Source organism: Scleropages formosus, chromosome 17, assembly GCF_900964775.1.
Source record: "Scleropages formosus chromosome 17, fSclFor1.1, whole genome shotgun sequence".
NCBI classification, from domain to species: domain Eukaryota; kingdom Metazoa; phylum Chordata; class Actinopteri; order Osteoglossiformes; family Osteoglossidae; genus Scleropages; species Scleropages formosus.
The window spans coordinates 16528763-16544759 of record NC_041822.1 but is presented as its reverse complement, the minus strand read 5'-3'; the positions used below and the strand labels follow the sequence as shown (position 1 = coordinate 16544759).

The 15997-nt window shown below is 41.4% G+C and overlaps 2 protein-coding genes across 4 annotated transcripts in view; one reads left to right on the top strand and one right to left on the bottom strand.

Moving 5' to 3' along the window:
- The window catches only part of LOC108938121 (collagen type IV alpha-3-binding protein), a 30900-nt gene extending 29538 nt beyond the window's left edge, over positions 1-1362 (bottom strand). Inside the window, exon 1 of one of the 2 annotated variants that reach the window (XM_018758466.1) lies at positions 820-1362. In XM_018758466.1, coding sequence (XP_018613982.1) covers positions 820-915 — 96 coding nt within the window. In that variant the 5' untranslated portion in view covers positions 916-1362. The remainder of the gene's footprint in view (positions 1-819) is intronic. The other variant, XM_018758467.1, reaches the window with a different exon arrangement.
- Positions 1363-2368: 1006 nt separating this feature from the next.
- Positions 2369-15643, top strand: polk (polymerase (DNA directed) kappa). 2 transcript variants are annotated; one of them, XM_018758231.2, is made up of 15 exons: positions 2369-2464; positions 3131-3267; positions 4221-4340; positions 4524-4676; positions 5195-5326; positions 5692-5842; positions 6591-6785; positions 7043-7167; positions 7354-7520; positions 7729-7761; positions 9042-9138; positions 11790-11961; positions 12367-13356; positions 14542-14599; positions 14850-15643. In XM_018758231.2, exons 1-15 carry the CDS (start codon positions 2407-2409, stop codon positions 14932-14934), a joined length of 2673 nt encoding a protein of 890 aa, XP_018613747.2. In that variant the 5' UTR covers positions 2369-2406; the 3' UTR covers positions 14935-15643. The 2 variants fall into 2 exon arrangements, with proteins under 2 accessions (XP_018613747.2, XP_018613748.2); XM_018758232.2 differs by lacking the exon at positions 2369-2464 and adding an exon at positions 2551-2956.
- Positions 15644-15997: the final 354 nt, after the last annotated feature.

Sequence of the window (15997 nt, the reverse complement as noted above, 5' to 3'; positions counted from 1 at the left end):
CTGGAGGGGGGGAACAAACCTGCGAACTTTTTGGGTGTAAAGGCAGTACTGAGTACTCTAACTACTAGTCTAGATTACCAGCTTTGTTTGTCGTAGTTCTCCATTCATAAGCAAAGTTATTGCTTTTGGATAAAAACGTAAACCGAGTGCATTTATGTTTATCCATCCATCTATGCAATTTAAGTATTTAACACTTAACTTAATGTCATGAAAGTTCAGAGAACAGAGTGAGTAATCCTCTTAAGAACTGCCGTAGTGAGAGAGCACTGTGACTGATGGAAAGACGTTCAGTCATGCTAGAGTGATTTGCAAATGCGATTAAATTCAATTAGAGCCACACAAATGCACTCCGAACAGCACGTTGGAAGAAGGGCTGTGGAGAAGGAATGTACTGGAAGACAGAGACGAAAACGCGCTGAGGAAATTTCCCTCAGCTACGCGCGAACGAAGTCACACAAGGAAGTGCAGCGAGCTGAGCGCGAGCTGCGGCACCTTTGAACCTTCCTCCATAACGTGGGGCTTTAAGCGCTCGGCAAACGCGTCTCTAAAGAGTTATTCACGAGTCACAAGCACTTCGTGTCCATATTTTGTTGTTTAAAGTCCAAAGTGCGCCCGGTGCTCAGTGATTTATGTTTTGTTTTTGACCTCGCCACCTGACTGACATCATGAGCGCACCAGCTCTGTCCTCCAAAATCGTGTACTGACAAGAAAAACCCCAATGCCAATGAATGATTTACACTGACTTGCAGCAGCTGATAAAACGTTAGACGGTTAACGTGACTGACCCGCCGGTGGATGGCAGCGCCGGTTGCGACCCACCTTGCTGAGGACCCCGCCGAGCTCCACGGGCTGCCCCGACTCCGTGTCCAGGTCCTCCTCGGAGCCCGACGAGTTCCAGCTCTGGTTGTCCGACATCCCGTCGCCTCGACGACACAACTCACGCGAGCGGGGAAACACCGTGTTCCACCGGTCACATCGAAAACAACGAGCTTAAAAACACCAACCAACCGACCGAAACCCCTTCCGAACAACTCCACGCAGTTTAACTGAGCTAAGCAGGCAGGCGCGCGCTAAAAAACGCCAATTTATTTACACGTCACAGTGTATACGGAGAGATCACGAGATGACCGGTCACTCTGAAAGCGGTACAAGTGTCGCGGGACGCAGCGAATGCTGCACTGTGTAGATTGCGGCTCTTGCTGCTCCTCAAACGCTGGAGCGAATCCGCTCGACGCCGAGGGGAGGTGACGAGCCCGACCTAAACAGACGCCATCTTCTCTGTAACGTCCTCGACCCCGACACACTTACTTATTCGTCTTTGTTTTTGTTGTTTCTTTCATTATTTTTAAACTTATTACGAAATAAAGTACCAATAACCACAACAGAGATGATCTTCTCGAATATAATCTGTTATTTTTAGTGTTGAAAATACAGGGTTCGAGTCCAGCGTGTCGCCTGAAAATGACGACAAGTGCGTGGCGCTCATAATATTCGTCATCGGGCACGAGTTGCTAGACATGCAAGCGTTTTATAAGTTTGTAATATCTTATATCCAGTTCTACAATACTGTATTTGCTCTAGTTTTAGTATTTAGACGACTTTATCCTCCGCCGCTGAAAATTACAGACTTTGTTTGTGTCTTTGAGTTTGACCATGCAGAATGTAGCTCAAGTTTATGCATACCCAAAAAATAACGTAATTTCAGTGTTCTGCACTGGACTGGTAGTATCACGCTTTACGAAAAAATGTTAATAATAATACCAAGTTGAACTGGTAAACATGTACTATATTAAATATATGTTTGTCGAGGTGACAATAGCCACGTTGTCTCACTATAATTAATCAGGAAACTACAAAGCAATGATCCCTCACAGGAAAACTGATCTGCATGTGCCCGAATTTGTAACGTGTAAGTTTCCAGCAACAACAAGTTAATACATTTGACTTATTAAAGGTGTCGAGATCCCTTGTCATTCACAATACGGAATTGTTTGTTGTACAACACCGCTTTTCCCTCATGTTTACGTTTCTTGGAATCGAACAGCCCAACCTCTCAACCAGTCCGCCCCTCAGGCCCGACTGGTCTCTTTTGTGGACGCGCGTGTCCGAACAGGGCGCGGAAACCGGAGATACCGGAGCAAACCAACCCGAACGCGGGGCTGTTGAAAACGCGACCTCCGCGAAGAAAGGCCCCTGCTGCCTATTAAATGTGAATTACCGCATCGTTTCGTATTGAAAAGTGTGAGAGGGGTTTTTAATGTATTAAAATCGTCAGTAAATGTTTACCTACTGAATGTTATTTGAACGAAGTAGATTCCTATTCCCCTGCTATGTGTCTGAATAGAAAGAGTCCAGGAAGTGACCGGCATTGGCGCTGCTTTTCAGCCTAAACCACCAAGAGCAAGAATGTTCCATCATATAAACAGACATGACACAGTAGCAAAAACCAGGAGCGACCAAACAGGTACAGCTATAGTTAGGCATTTCGGGAAAACCAGAGGGCATTAACTAGTGGTATTTTTTTAATGGTGTTTAACTGCACCAGCAGGTGAAGACGAACGAACGCTGCACGCTCGTTCTACGCGCTGGTAGACCACCTCGATGTTTTTGTCTGCTGTGGGTTGCTCATTCTAACATTTGATTCTTATTTAAACGATCCTATTTTATGATTATGAGTTTATTATAGTGACTTGCAAATGGCAGGCTTTCACAGACAAAAATGAACTATCACAGGTTTACTAAGTGATAAAACTACTTCAGTTTGACTTAGATATGTTAATATATTTACATCTACAGTTATTAATTTAGCAGACATAAATGGCATTTTATCTAAAGAGACGTACAAGCTAGCGAAAATAAAAGTCCATTTCACCAACTGACGGAGAAATACTGATGCGAACACTGTGTGACGTCACCGTTTAACCCGGCATACTTACAGTAGCTGTGTGTACAATTGGTAGGTAGTACAAAAATTTAAAGTCACATTAATAGTAACATTGCATTACATTGTGTGTGTATATATATATACATATATATGTATATAAATGTGTGTGTGTGTGTATACTGTACACTTTTTAATTAGATTTTTTAAATATACAAAAACTCAGCTGTGCTGTTTTGTCCCCTGCAGGAGCCCCAGGCGACAGTATGGAAGGAGAAGATGAAGGAGATGGCCTCTTCTCCTGGATGGCCCTTAATGATAATAAAGCTGGAATGGAAGGCATAAACAGGGAAAAGATCAACAAGATCATCCTGGAAGCATCCAAGGTAAAAATGCAGCTCTTTGTCTGAATCAGGAGCAAGCATTCCTATATAGGGTATAAGACACTGAACCATGGAGAAGGTGTTGGAATCATTGCCATAAGGATGCTGTTTCAAATCTTGGGCAAAGGGTATGTTAACTATATTTTGTGGTAAAATGCTCAGCTGAATAGGTGAGAAAAGAGTGAAATCTATATTTGGGAGCCACTGTATCATGATGCTGAACTGAGCTTGAGAAGAAGAGTAGGAGAATATAAGTTTGAATATAAACTGTTGAGATATAGCTTAATCTCACTTCAGCACACTGTAAAGATTTAGCCATTCATATCATTGTCTTACTTCTCTGTAATGTGACTCAAAAGATGTGACAGATTGCATTTCATTTTATTTTTGGAAGCGGTCCAGTCAAACTTGAGTTTTCGAAGCATGGCTGTGAACCACTGGAAGTACAGCCAACCTCCACATGTCTGAGAATCCGATGATGAAATTTTTTAGGCTTCTTTTTTTTTCTTTTTTTTTTATAACCAAGAACTGTTTTCCGCTTCTATCTCACTCTCTCGAAGCAGATTCCAGTCATAATGTCACTTAGTTTACTGAGAAGAAAAACACAGATGTTTTAAATCGTTGATAGCCCTGGAAAATTAGTATGGTTCTTACAAGCATGCAGGGCTGAGTGTTGTATTTGGGGACGTTTTTGCATCAGTCAAAGATTTTTATTTGGATTTAACTGCTGGCTTTCTTTGAGATACTGTATCTTTATAAAGTAAGCATGGACAGTACAAAATCATGAAGTCAACTGGAGAAACTTGAAGGGCCTATGGAACAACACATCTCTTTGCAGTGGAATCCTATGAACATTTACTGTACATTTTTATTACGCTCATCAATGGCTTAGATTCTTAAATGGATTGTCTTCACTGTTGGTTCAGATAATTAAATTAGAAAAACTTGTATTTAAGGGCTCCAAGTTTTATGAAAATGAACTGAAGAAGGAACAGCAGGTGAATCAGCGCATAGAGAAGATGATGCTACAGAAGGCTCAAATCACAGAGCAACAGTTTAGAAAAGCCGAAGGACAGGTAATACGTCCCTCTCTCTTCATCACAGTTATTGATGATGGATTTTATGGTCAAGTAGGCAGCCTCTGGCTTGCAGAGCTGTTATACAAATGGAAGCACAGAACTGATTTGAACATATCTAGCAAAAGTACAGTGACTAGGACAGTTGGGTCATCTGTGATTTTGTTTTCCTGAATCCCTCAGGTGGAGAAATTAACAGCTGACTTGGAAAGGGGACGGGATTTGGGCCGTGTCGTTGTACACGTGGACATGGATGCCTTCTATGCTGCGGTGGAGATGAGAGACTGCCCCGAACTCAAGGACAAGCCATTGGGTGTGGGGTCCTGGAGATTGCTGGTGAGCTGGGGGGAGAGTCTTGGGATAAATGACTGACAATGACTACATCATAAGTAATTACTGATCTGCATACTTCTCTCAAGCTAAATTTAAGTAAAGGTCGCAGTAAAAGTCAAATCTCAAAGCTGAAGTACCAGACGAGTTAAGTTCATTTGCTTAGGGGTGACAGGCTGCTGGTTTTATGGACTTTCATGCCAGTCATGGCAACAGCTACTACAGCAGGATATATAACACATTTTATCTCATTATACAGGTTTTGTGAGAGGGCCATCCGCTTTTTTATTATTATTATTTTCTTTGTTGACATTGTAACTATGCTACAAGCTGTTTTTGTAATCATTTAAAATGTCACTGTAGCATTGGAAGGACAAAAAATGACCCACCCAGTAATTATACTTATTTTTTCCTGTTGAAGAGATCTTTTGTTCCTGTTTCTTTTTTCTTCCCTGATTTGCATGTTCAGGTTCTTAGCATTTATCTCTGATATTCATCCCTTCCTCTACTACTTTCTGTTCTAGTCAACCTCCAACTACCATGCCAGAAAGTTTGGAGTTCGTGCAGCCATGCCAACTTTCATTGCGAAGAAACTTTGCCCTAACCTGATTATTGTTCCCCTGAACTTTGACAAGTACAGAGCAACGAGCGCCGAGGTACTGTTTTTCTTTGCTTATTGCAGTCAACATAGAATAAAGAACACGTGGTCTTCTCATTTATGGGCCCTTTTTCGAGATGTTGCTTACGTCAGTTTATTGTTTTTGTAAAATTTCCACTGAACAATGCATGATAAAGTGCTTTGTAATAACTTGTAAAAAGTATTTACCTGCAGAAATGGATTTTTCAAAGCTGCCATTAAGAGTTTCAGGAATGTTTTTATAGACCTCCAGATTCGTTGCACTGTCTCCTTTTAAACAGCATGTCGAAGGTGACTGCGCTTTATTTATTACTTTGACTTAATATGAAGTGCCATTGAGAGCTGGGATGTGAGATTTCTCTGTCTTTTTTACACTATCCCAAGGTGCGAGAGATCTTTGCAGAGTATGACCCTAACTTCCTGCCAATGAGTCTGGATGAGGCCTACTTGGATATCACTGATCACGTGATGCATAGGCAGAGCTGGCCAGAGTCCATGAGGACATATTACTTGCATTCAGGCTGCAGTGCAGATGGTATCAGATTTCACAGTGTTTTTACCATAACATGTAACAACCAGATTTGTTTAGATTTCTGCATAAAGATATTAGTCAATCAGGAAGAGGATGCAAGATACATGACAACATGTAACAACCAGATTTGTTTAGATTTCTGCATAAAGATATTAGTCAATCAGGAAGAGGATGCAAGATACATGACACTGCTTCAAGTCAGTAGAGTATCACTTTGCAGTACTGTTCCTATGAATTTTTTTCACATTTTATCAAATTCTGTGTGTTCTATTACATACTGATACTGCAAATACTGTTGTAAGCAAAACTTCCCAGAACTATGTTAAAATGACACCAAGAGATTTACAAGCAAGCATCCAATCAGTGCTCCTGTGGCCATAGTAACAGAGGGTTTGTAGTAAGCAAATCAAAGTGTTTAGTTGCTCAGTTGTTTAGCTTTGTAATAGCTTCACTCGTAGTGTGAGACAGTATCAATGGGCTGAATACAATTCATAAATTGCTCTGTCACGTTGTCAGCTGTATTTCTCTGCTGTCTGCCTTTTAGTTTGGTAGGCAGTTCTTTTTCTAAAAGGAATTAAAAGAAATAAAATATGGTAGTATTAATTGTAGCGGTAGTAACTAGACACACCAAGAATTCATTTACAAAGCAGAAGCAAATTTTTTTTGTCTTTTTGCATTCTTTGAAATAATGAGTTTGGAAGGTTGACTTTTTTCTTGTTCTCTACTGTACGTGATGTGTCCCTTTGGGAAGACGATCAGGCCAGGCAGAGGCCCGAGGAACAACCAGATGCTGATCTGTCTCTAGATCTGTTTGAGGACAGCCCCAGTGCGTCTCCCAGTGTCAGTGGCCCAGCAGGTGCAGTCGTGTTTGGGACCTGTGCCGAGGAAGCAGTGCGGGAGATGCGTTTCCGGATTGAGCAGAAAACCATGCTGACGGCCAGTGCAGGTGAAGCCTTCTGTGAAATGTGCTGTCATTCTTTTTCACCTCATTAAGGAGGCTTGTTGTATCACGCTGGTCATACTTATCAAATTCAGCCTTTGCACACACTATGGCTTTATGAAATTCATTCTTTCAAGCTTTCATAACAAATGATCGATTGAATTGTGCTTTTTTGTTGTTGTTTTCTTGGTATATTTGAAGTAATTTTTGAAAGGATTGCAATTAAATATTTTTCTTAATTAACATTTACTTCCTTATTGAAGGCATTGCCCCCAACATGATGCTGGCTAAGGTGTGCAGTGACAAGAACAAGCCCAATGGCCAGTACAGGATCCCAGCTGAGCGGCAGGCAGTGATGGACTTTGTCAAGAACCTCCCCATTCGCAAGGTGGAACTCTAGTTCTCTCTTAGGAGCCAAATGACCTTCTCTCATCACTTCTTTTAGACCTACATGGTTGTCCATGATATAGGACTAATATTCAACTAGTGGTCTAAAAGTACACTCAGTATTTACTTCCTCGTGTGCTTATCAGCTGAGACCCCTTTTCCTAAGTGTGTTACTGTTTTACAACAGGTTCCGGGGATTGGGAAGGTCACTGAGAAGATGCTGAGTGCTCTGGGAATCAAAACATGTGCTGAGCTGCACCAGAAGGGGGCACTCCTCTCCCTGCTTTTTTCTGAAACATCCTTTCACCATTTCCTGCAGATATCATTAGGGCTGGGATCCACACACATCAATAGGTGCAGTCCCACGATCCCATCCCCACAAAGTGTCTGTGGTTTCATGTTGTTTCAGTCAAGATCACCACCAAGCATCATGTCTATCAGTCTTCTTTGCATATTCTCCTGATCATTGCAGAATGGGTTACGGGATGTTGATTGTAAAGATAATACCTCACAATGTTACAGCCAGCAGTATATTTTAAATGGTCACTTGTGTTTTTTACAGGGATGGTGAGAGGAAAAGCATGAGCACAGAAAGGTAGCATTTTATTAATTTTGTTTACCATTTGTACATATTTTTTTATTACAAATATCCTTTCCTTTTATTGACTTTGATCTGAAGTTACAGACAAAGCTTCCTTTTTATCTGTTGAATTGTTGTTTAAGCCCCAAAGCACTGAGACTATAGACTCACTGTGTATCCCCTGCTTTGCACTTTAGCTCACAGACAACCTCACTTATACCGTAAATAATGGGGAAGTTGACTTCAGTGGCTCACTGATTCCAGTAAACACTGACCTTGCAAGCCCTATGCTAAAGTATGATCACTTTTTTTCTCCTCTCACTTAATTATTAAATGTTCAATATGAAATACTTTAAATGTGTATATGTATAAATACACACACACACACACACACACACACACACACACACACACGTTGTCTGAAACCGCTTGTCCCAAGCGGGGTCACGGTGAGCTGGAGCCTAACCCAGTAACACAGGGTGCAAGGCTGGAGGGGAAAGGAACACACAAGGGCAGGATGCCAGTCTGTCAAAGGGCACCCCAAGCAGGACTCGAACCCCAGACCCACCAGAGAGCAGGACCCGAGCGAAACCTGCTGCGCCACCATGCCCCTATATGTATAAATATTCAGAATGAAAAGAACAACCAAAAAGGATAGCAAAAATTATTGTAGTAAAGAACATGATTGAAGTGTGCAGTTGTGCCTTGCAGCCTGATGCCTAACTCTTAAAGCTGGGAAGAACTGTGAGTCAATTTGGATAAATGTGGTCTACAACAAGAAAATATAATGATTGTTGTTCAGTAGCAAGCTTAATTGTGTTTCACAGCCTTATGTTACTCCAGTGTCCAGCCCTAGCAAACCCAGCTCATCACACTTGACTGGGCAGAGCCTCCCCTTCGCCAGCAGCTAATCCAAGAATTGCTCTTTTTTGTGCTGTTTTCAGAATCATGCTGCTCCCTGTTAGATGAAGATGGTTGTTTTCAGTCCTTCACATATGCACTTCTGTGTTTCTTTTTATTAGCAGATTTGCAGTGACTTGGATTGCAAACAGGAAATTTTGAGATTTTTGTGAATAGCAAAGTATTCTCAGAGTGATAGCTGCAGAACTTTAGCAGCTACCCTCATTCTCTCTGACAGAGAAAGCTGAAACAAACTATGTACTGGAACCATCATCTATGGCTAGTTCTGAACTGTTGTCACAGTTTGCCTGTTAATATTAAAAAAAAAAAAAAAAAAACACTGTCTGCATTTTGCCATCTGTGTTTCTTCAGTGTCTCTTTACTGCCCCTTTCAGGACATTTGCAGAGATGAGCAGTGTGGAGGAGCAGTTCAGGTTGTGTCGAGAACTTTGTGGAGACCTGGCCAACGATCTTCAGAAGGAGGGCCTCAAGGTAAAACACTGCTTTATACGTTGATCTCTGTAATGTTAGAGACCACATCTGAAAGGCAAAAACCAATCTTTGATTACACACACACACTGTATATATAATATATATACACGTTATATATAATTGACACAATGACGCATAGTGCTGCCTTGATCTTAGGAATGGGAAGCAAAATGCTGGTTGTCAAAGTTTGAGTATAAAAACCTGATGTACAGCAGTTGTGGTCTGTGTCACGGGATTTTACAGTTCAGCTTGATCTGTCATGCAAACTGTGTCTGTTTTTGTTTTCAGTCCTCAAGCTACAGTACTTTTTCTAAGCTGCAGTATTTTACCATAATAGTTTCATGCTGTTTGTGCTTCTGGCATAAAAGTTCCCTGCCTGCTGATGTAACCATCCCCGTCAGGCAAAAGTGTAAAACTGTAAGCCGTAAGCTATGAAAATTGCTTCACTCTTGAAATAACAGCATTGTGTTACTGAATTTAGAAGTGGAAAACTTGCATAACAAAGTGTTAGTCTTTCTTTTTATGAACTTTTTTTTTTTAGTCTTTTCCGCTAATTATCCTACAGATAAAAGTTCTGTGTTTCATATTTTATTTTTTGCTATGTAAAAACTAAAGTGAAGAACCTCTCTCCCCTGCACCTCTGTGGAAGTACCACCTGTCACCTTTCCAGCACTGTGCCCTGATGGCCCTGACAGAGCAGAAAATGTCCATCTCTCTTAATGGCTTCAGGCACAGAAGCAATGGAGACCCTTAGCAATGGGGTCAATCAATTACCCAGAACTCTGGGCCAAGAGAAAGACCGGGGCCTTGCCATTCTTCAGTGCGGTGTTCCGTGATAAAGCTCGCTCTGTAATTGGAGCTTGGCACTCGGGCATTGTGCAAAACATTACAGCTCATACGAACATACTCTCCATTCAGCTCACATACTGAGGGAGCTCAGTGTGACACTTTGACCAGCTGCTCCTAAATCTTCAGCCTCTGTGTTTTCTGCTCCTGTGACCCTGATGGTCTGACAGGTGATGGTCGGGTTTCTTCTTGCTTTAAAATGCCTGTTTTGCCATTTGCAGAGCAGCGATTGTAATATATGCTCACAACGGGGCAATACAGACAAGCCACGTATCATGAAGGATGGTCTCTTTGGAACTTGTTCACGTAATGCACTCATTGTATTTTTCTGTGAGATCTGCAAAATGAATAAATGTAAAAGTAAATGTAAACTTTCTTAGGAGTACTATGGCTGCACACAACTAACTACAGTTAAGCAAGTTTCCCAAAATGGAGCCAACAGCCCCGGACCTTGTCTCATGAATAAGAAAGTTTCTTCTGAAATGTTCCAAGAGATTCCATGTAAATCAACACCACCACCACATTCCCCTGCTGCTAACAAAAGAGGTGCTGAATGCTGAGTTCCTGTATGGTGATGTTTCAAAAGATGGTCACCTTTTTTCCATCGCCGACTCTAGTTCTCATCAGAGAATATTTGACAATTTCAGTATTTCCAGGTTGTCTTTAATGCTATTATACATGAGTGTCCTGTGCATGACCGTAGATTGTATTCGCAGCCATTCATTGGTAGTGAACCGGTCTGCGTTACATAATTACTGTGCCATTCTTTTCTTTTAATGCCCTGACATAGCCTCACATAGCCTTCTGCCCTGAGCTCGAAGGAATTCGCTTTCAGAGGCAGCCTTGCATGTTGTTAAGTGGCTCGATTCTGAGGGCTCTGCACTATTGGAGGATTCCTTATAAAAGCCTGCAGGGTTTCCACAACAAAGCAGTTTTCTCTATTGCTCTCTTCAGTGTTATGCTCTTGTGCAAAACCAAGCCAGTCAGATCTCTGGTGTTCGCCATGTGGAGAAACATGTCCATCTGACAGGATGCGTTTGTTCTTGGAGGAAATGAGCAGTTTCATTTTTAATTCATTAGTAATTATGTAGTACTAGTATTAAATGGGCGTCGTGGTGGCACAGCGAGTAGCGCTGCCGTCTCACGGTGCCTGGGTGGTGCGAGAGGACATGGGTTTGATCCCTGCTCAGTCTGTGTGGAGTTTGCATGTTCTCCCCATGTCTGCATGGGTTTCCTCCGGTGCTCTGGTTTCCTCCCACAGTCCAAAGACGTGCTGTTCAGGTTCCCCATAGTGTGTGAGTAACAGAGTGTGTGTGTTCCACTGATGTATGGATGAGTGACCCATTGTAAGTAGTGTATCTAGCAGTGTAAGTCACCTTGGTGAATTAAGGTGTGTGGGCTGAGAGCACTACATAGTATCCATTGGAAATCACTTTGGAGAAAAGCGTCTGCTAAATTAATAAATGTAATGTAAATGTAATTATCATTATCTCATTTAAAAACCAATAGATACACCAAAATGTGTGCCGTAATCACCCATATTCCATAACCCACCAATTAAAAATATTTCCAGAACACTGAATTAAATTAAGATAAAAACATTAACTTGCATTTTCCTGTTAGCATTAACCCCTTTGTCTATTCCCTGTACATTTTTAGTGCATTACAGACAAAGTCATTTATGATGCTAAAAATGATTTTCATTCCTGATGATACCATGGATTCCAGGAACAAAAAGATTAAGAACTGGTGGTGTATGTATCTGGTTACTTGTAATTTTTTTTTTTTTTTATTTCTTCATTCAGGGAAGGACTGTAACTGTGAAGTTGAAAAATGTGAACTTCGAGGTGAAGACCAGGGCTCTGACATTGTCATCTGTGGTCTCCACAGAAGAGGAGATCTTTGCTGCTGCGAAGGACTTGCTGAAAGCTGAAATCGATCACATGAGCCCACAGCCGCTTAAGCTGAGGCTTATGGGTAAAATCTTCATAATTTAGTTTGCTTGATACGTGTAGGGTTAGTCACAAAACCCATTAGTTTATTATTTGCAGTTTGTCCAATGCAAAACAAAAAACAGCTTTGACAGGACTTTGTTTTCCTAAGAGTGAGACAGAAGAGCACAATGAAAAGGGTTCCATTAAAGCATGTCATTTTGTATTATTTCAGTATACATGATAATTAATTAAACAAAACAAAGTATAATTTTTTTATTAACAAAGTATCATTTTGTGTTTCTACTGCACTTGGTGAGTCTACAGGTTGGAAAGGAAATATTTAATAAACTCTCTGACTATAAAATGTAGCAGCAAATTTCTTCATACTTTGTACTTGTATAGTTGAAAAAAACTTTTGTTTTAAGGATTAATCTAGTGTTTTTTGCAGGTGTTCGGGTATCTGGATTTGTCAGTGGGGATGAGAAGAAAAGCCTCCAGAAGAGTATCATCAGCTTCTTTCAGTCTGGTCGGTTGGAGTCAGGAGAAACCTCTCAGCACTCTGGGGCAGAGGAGCTGCCTCTTCTCCAACTAGCAGGGTTCCAGAAGGATCCAGGGGTCTCCTCTCTTGATGTGTGCCCTGTGAAACAGGAAGTGTCCAAACAAGAAGCAGGTCAGAGCGAACAGCAGTCCTTCTTCCAAAAGGCCCATGTTCGAAGGCTCCGCCTCCAGGCTGAACAACAAGAATCACCAGGCCCCAGTGACCAGGCTCCTGCTGTGGAGCACGCCCTGCTGAATGCACCGAGGAAGGAGTATTTCACCTGTCCCGTTTGCTTCCAGAAACAAGAGGGCATGGATCTGGGCAAATTCAACCAACATGTGGATGAATGCCTCACCAGTGTTTATACAGCATCTTGGGAGCAGGACGTTAGTAGTTGCCCAGCACAAGGAGATTATATCAGGACGGAAGAGGGTCTCCACCATAGGCAACTTCAAGTTACCAATGTGGATGTCACAGAGCCCAAGATTGGCAATGGCATTCTGCACACATCCATGGGGCACAGCAGTATATTTGCTGCCCATACCATGCCTGGGTTAATGTCCCAAACTTCAGAAGGCTGTGAGGAGAAGACCAGTAGGAACAGTTCTGACCTTCACAAGGTTCATTACTGCGACGGTGGTCACCAGAGAACCAGTAGTAGTGATAGCAAGTTTGGAGGAGTGTATTCTGTGGAGCCAGAGGGTCCAGGGCCTGGGTGTCCAGCCCTGATCTGTCCCATCTGTAATGTGCAACAGGACACCAGCGACCTTGCCATCTTCAACAGGCATGTGGACATCTGCCTCAATCAAGGTGTTTTGCAGGAGATTGGACAAGAGGTTGTCTCACACACCCCCGGAATCCCATTTTCCGCCGGAGTCAAATGTCAGGGCCTAAGTAGAGGTGCAGTAAAACGAATTCCTTCTGTTTTCATATTTATTCTTCTTTTCATTATTGTTATTGTTTATCAATTAAATGCTTAGGTTATACATTTATGCAAAACAGTTTGCTTTATTTGACCCTTTTAAACATCATTTTTAACATTACATTGATTTTCTAACGTAACCGGTTTCATAGTGGTTACAGGCGAAGGATACAGGTTTGAATCCTGCCTCCTGTTGTAGTACCATACAAAAATACATAATAATAGTAATAATACAAAATAAAAATGCCTAAATGGTATAAATGGGTCAAGAATTGTAGCTTAGGGGGCGCTGTGGCGCAGCAGCTTTAGCTGGGTCATGCTCTCTGGCGGCTCTGGGGTTCAAGTCCTGCTTGGGGTGTCTTGCGATGGACTGGCGTCCTGTCATGGGTGTGTCCCCTCTCCCTCCAGCCTTGCGCCCTGTGTTGCCAGGTTAGGCTCCGGTTAGCCGTGACCCCACTTTAGACAAGCGGCTTCAGCCCGCGTGTGTGTGTGTGTGTGTGTGTGAGAAAATTGTACTGTAGCTTAACATTGCATGTCTTTTTAGAGCTACATGAATAAGTACAAATGTACTACGGCAGTTCAGGTTTTGTACCTAGCTGAAAGGCACTACAGCAGTTGATGGGGTGGTTTGCACTAACAGCTTTCACAAGTTCATGTTCTTAAGCGTTAAGTCACCTGCTGTGCCTGGAAGGTTTTCATTTACCTTTGTTTATCTCTTGAACTTGGCACCTTCCTTTCATAGTAACATTATAGCTTAAATTAGCTGTTAAGATTTGCAGAGTTAAATAGTCACGCAGAAGTTTTCACCCAAAATCACACACAGCAGTTAAGGAAAAATCAGAAGAAATATTATCTGTAAGCTTTAATCTCCAGAAATTCCAAAATGCTCTGATAGAGAGCATCTCCCACAGCGTCAGTGTGCCGTATGTGGCCTTGCAGAATGTTTCTGTGGTATGTTGAACTACAGCTCTGCTGTAAAAATATAGTAACTGTGGCACCCTTTAGGTGTGGTTGTGCTGCTGTTTGATCATCCTGTTACAGCTGCTGAAGTGTCAAAAAAAACTCTGAAACATCAGAAGGTCTTTTCAATCGATCCCTAAAGAGGGCAAGTATTAATCTTGTAATTTTCTTAGTTTGATCTGCTTTGTTTTGCTGATGTTCAGGTCAAACCTCAGGAACATCCAGTGACACTCGGGGAGCTCTGGATTCGAGATGCAAAAGGTGAGACAGTGGCAGGTTCTTGTATTTTTTTTCCTTACAGTTTTTCGCTTGGACAATGACTTCTGTTGCAACACACAAAGTTTTAAAGGACTCAAAAATACATGCGACGGTAAATGTATTTTGGATTTTTGTGGATTTCCACCTGCTGTGTGATGTATGTAGGCTAGCAGGGATGCTGCACATCAATAATATAATGGTTTGCTTTGGGAGCAGTTGCTCTCAGTCATGCTCTTCCGTGTCCTCCTTCCAGGCAGAGGTCACCCCCCCCATCTGCTCCTCACAAGAGAACCAAGGCCATGGGCTCCATGCACACCATTGACAAGTTCTTCAAATGAAGCCTGAAAGGGGTGGCCCACTCCCCTGGAGAACCTGCAGAATTGTGAAGAACCATGAGTTCAAGCTCTGCTGACTTTCATCCCATGGTTTGTGGTGCCTTTGCCGTTGTAGGTGAAGGGTTCACATCTTAAGAGCTGAGCTGCTTTTGCATACTTGAGTTACAATTAAGAATTTTATGATTAAGATTTTAAATAATAATAGATTACAAGCCATGATTATGGTGGCAAAAATAAAGGAGGTTTTCATTTACTGTCTTGATTGTTTTTATCATTTCAGGGTGAATAGTACAGAATGGTAAAAATATATAAAACTGGTTGTCTGTCTTGTTTTATGCAATCTGAATTCTGTATTTATTTTGTTTATGTATGTTTTGCCTCTAGTGTTTCTTTGAGATGTGGAATAATAAGACATTGTTTTTGGTGAGTGTGATAGTTCGTTTCTTTCCTATTTTAAACAACAGGCTTGAGTGCTGAAGTCCTTGTTCAATGTGCAATGAGAGCTGAAGGGTTTAGGTCAGTGCTGAGACCTACAAGACTTTAATTCTTTTTCACTGATTGTCATGGTCGATAATTATTTGGAGTTTTGTCTCCCCCCATTTACTTCTTGTTTTTTTGCTGAAGTAACAAGTTATATATATGTGGAACCTAGTTATTTTTAAATACATTTATAAAGTACTAATATTAGATCAGAGATTAAAAGTATAAATATTTAGTATATTTTTCCAAAATTTTTAAAGTGATCATGAAGAATTATAAATATGCATTTTAATGTGGTAAATTTATAGTTTATAAGTTAAAAGTCTGAATTCTGATAATTATTGCCATAATTCCCAAAGCCATGTATTATGTGCACAAATGTCATATCAGAAATATAATTCATGGAACTGTAATAAATAAATTATTCTTGTATGTGCTTTCCATGAGTGATTTCAGTGCTTTGTGCTGTGAAATTCTGTCGTGAGGCATTGTGTAATGCTGTAAGAGATCGAGAAGAAAATTTGCACCAGTCAGCAATGCTTTATCTAGAGCATCATAAAACAAGACTGAGGGGTGTCAAGAAGGA

Excerpts from the sequence above, each read along its gene's own strand:
- polk (XM_018758231.2), top strand. The coding sequence starts at position 2,407 with ATGTTCCATCATATAAACAGACATGACACAGTAGCAAAAACCAGGAGC. Across the intron at positions 4,341-4,523 it reads TTAGAAAAGCCGAAGGACAG|GTGGAGAAATTAACAGCTGA; the intron begins GTAATACGTCCC and ends TGAATCCCTCAG. Across the intron at positions 14,600-14,849 it reads CTGGATTCGAGATGCAAAAG|GCAGAGGTCACCCCCCCCAT; the intron begins GTGAGACAGTGG and ends TCCTCCTTCCAG.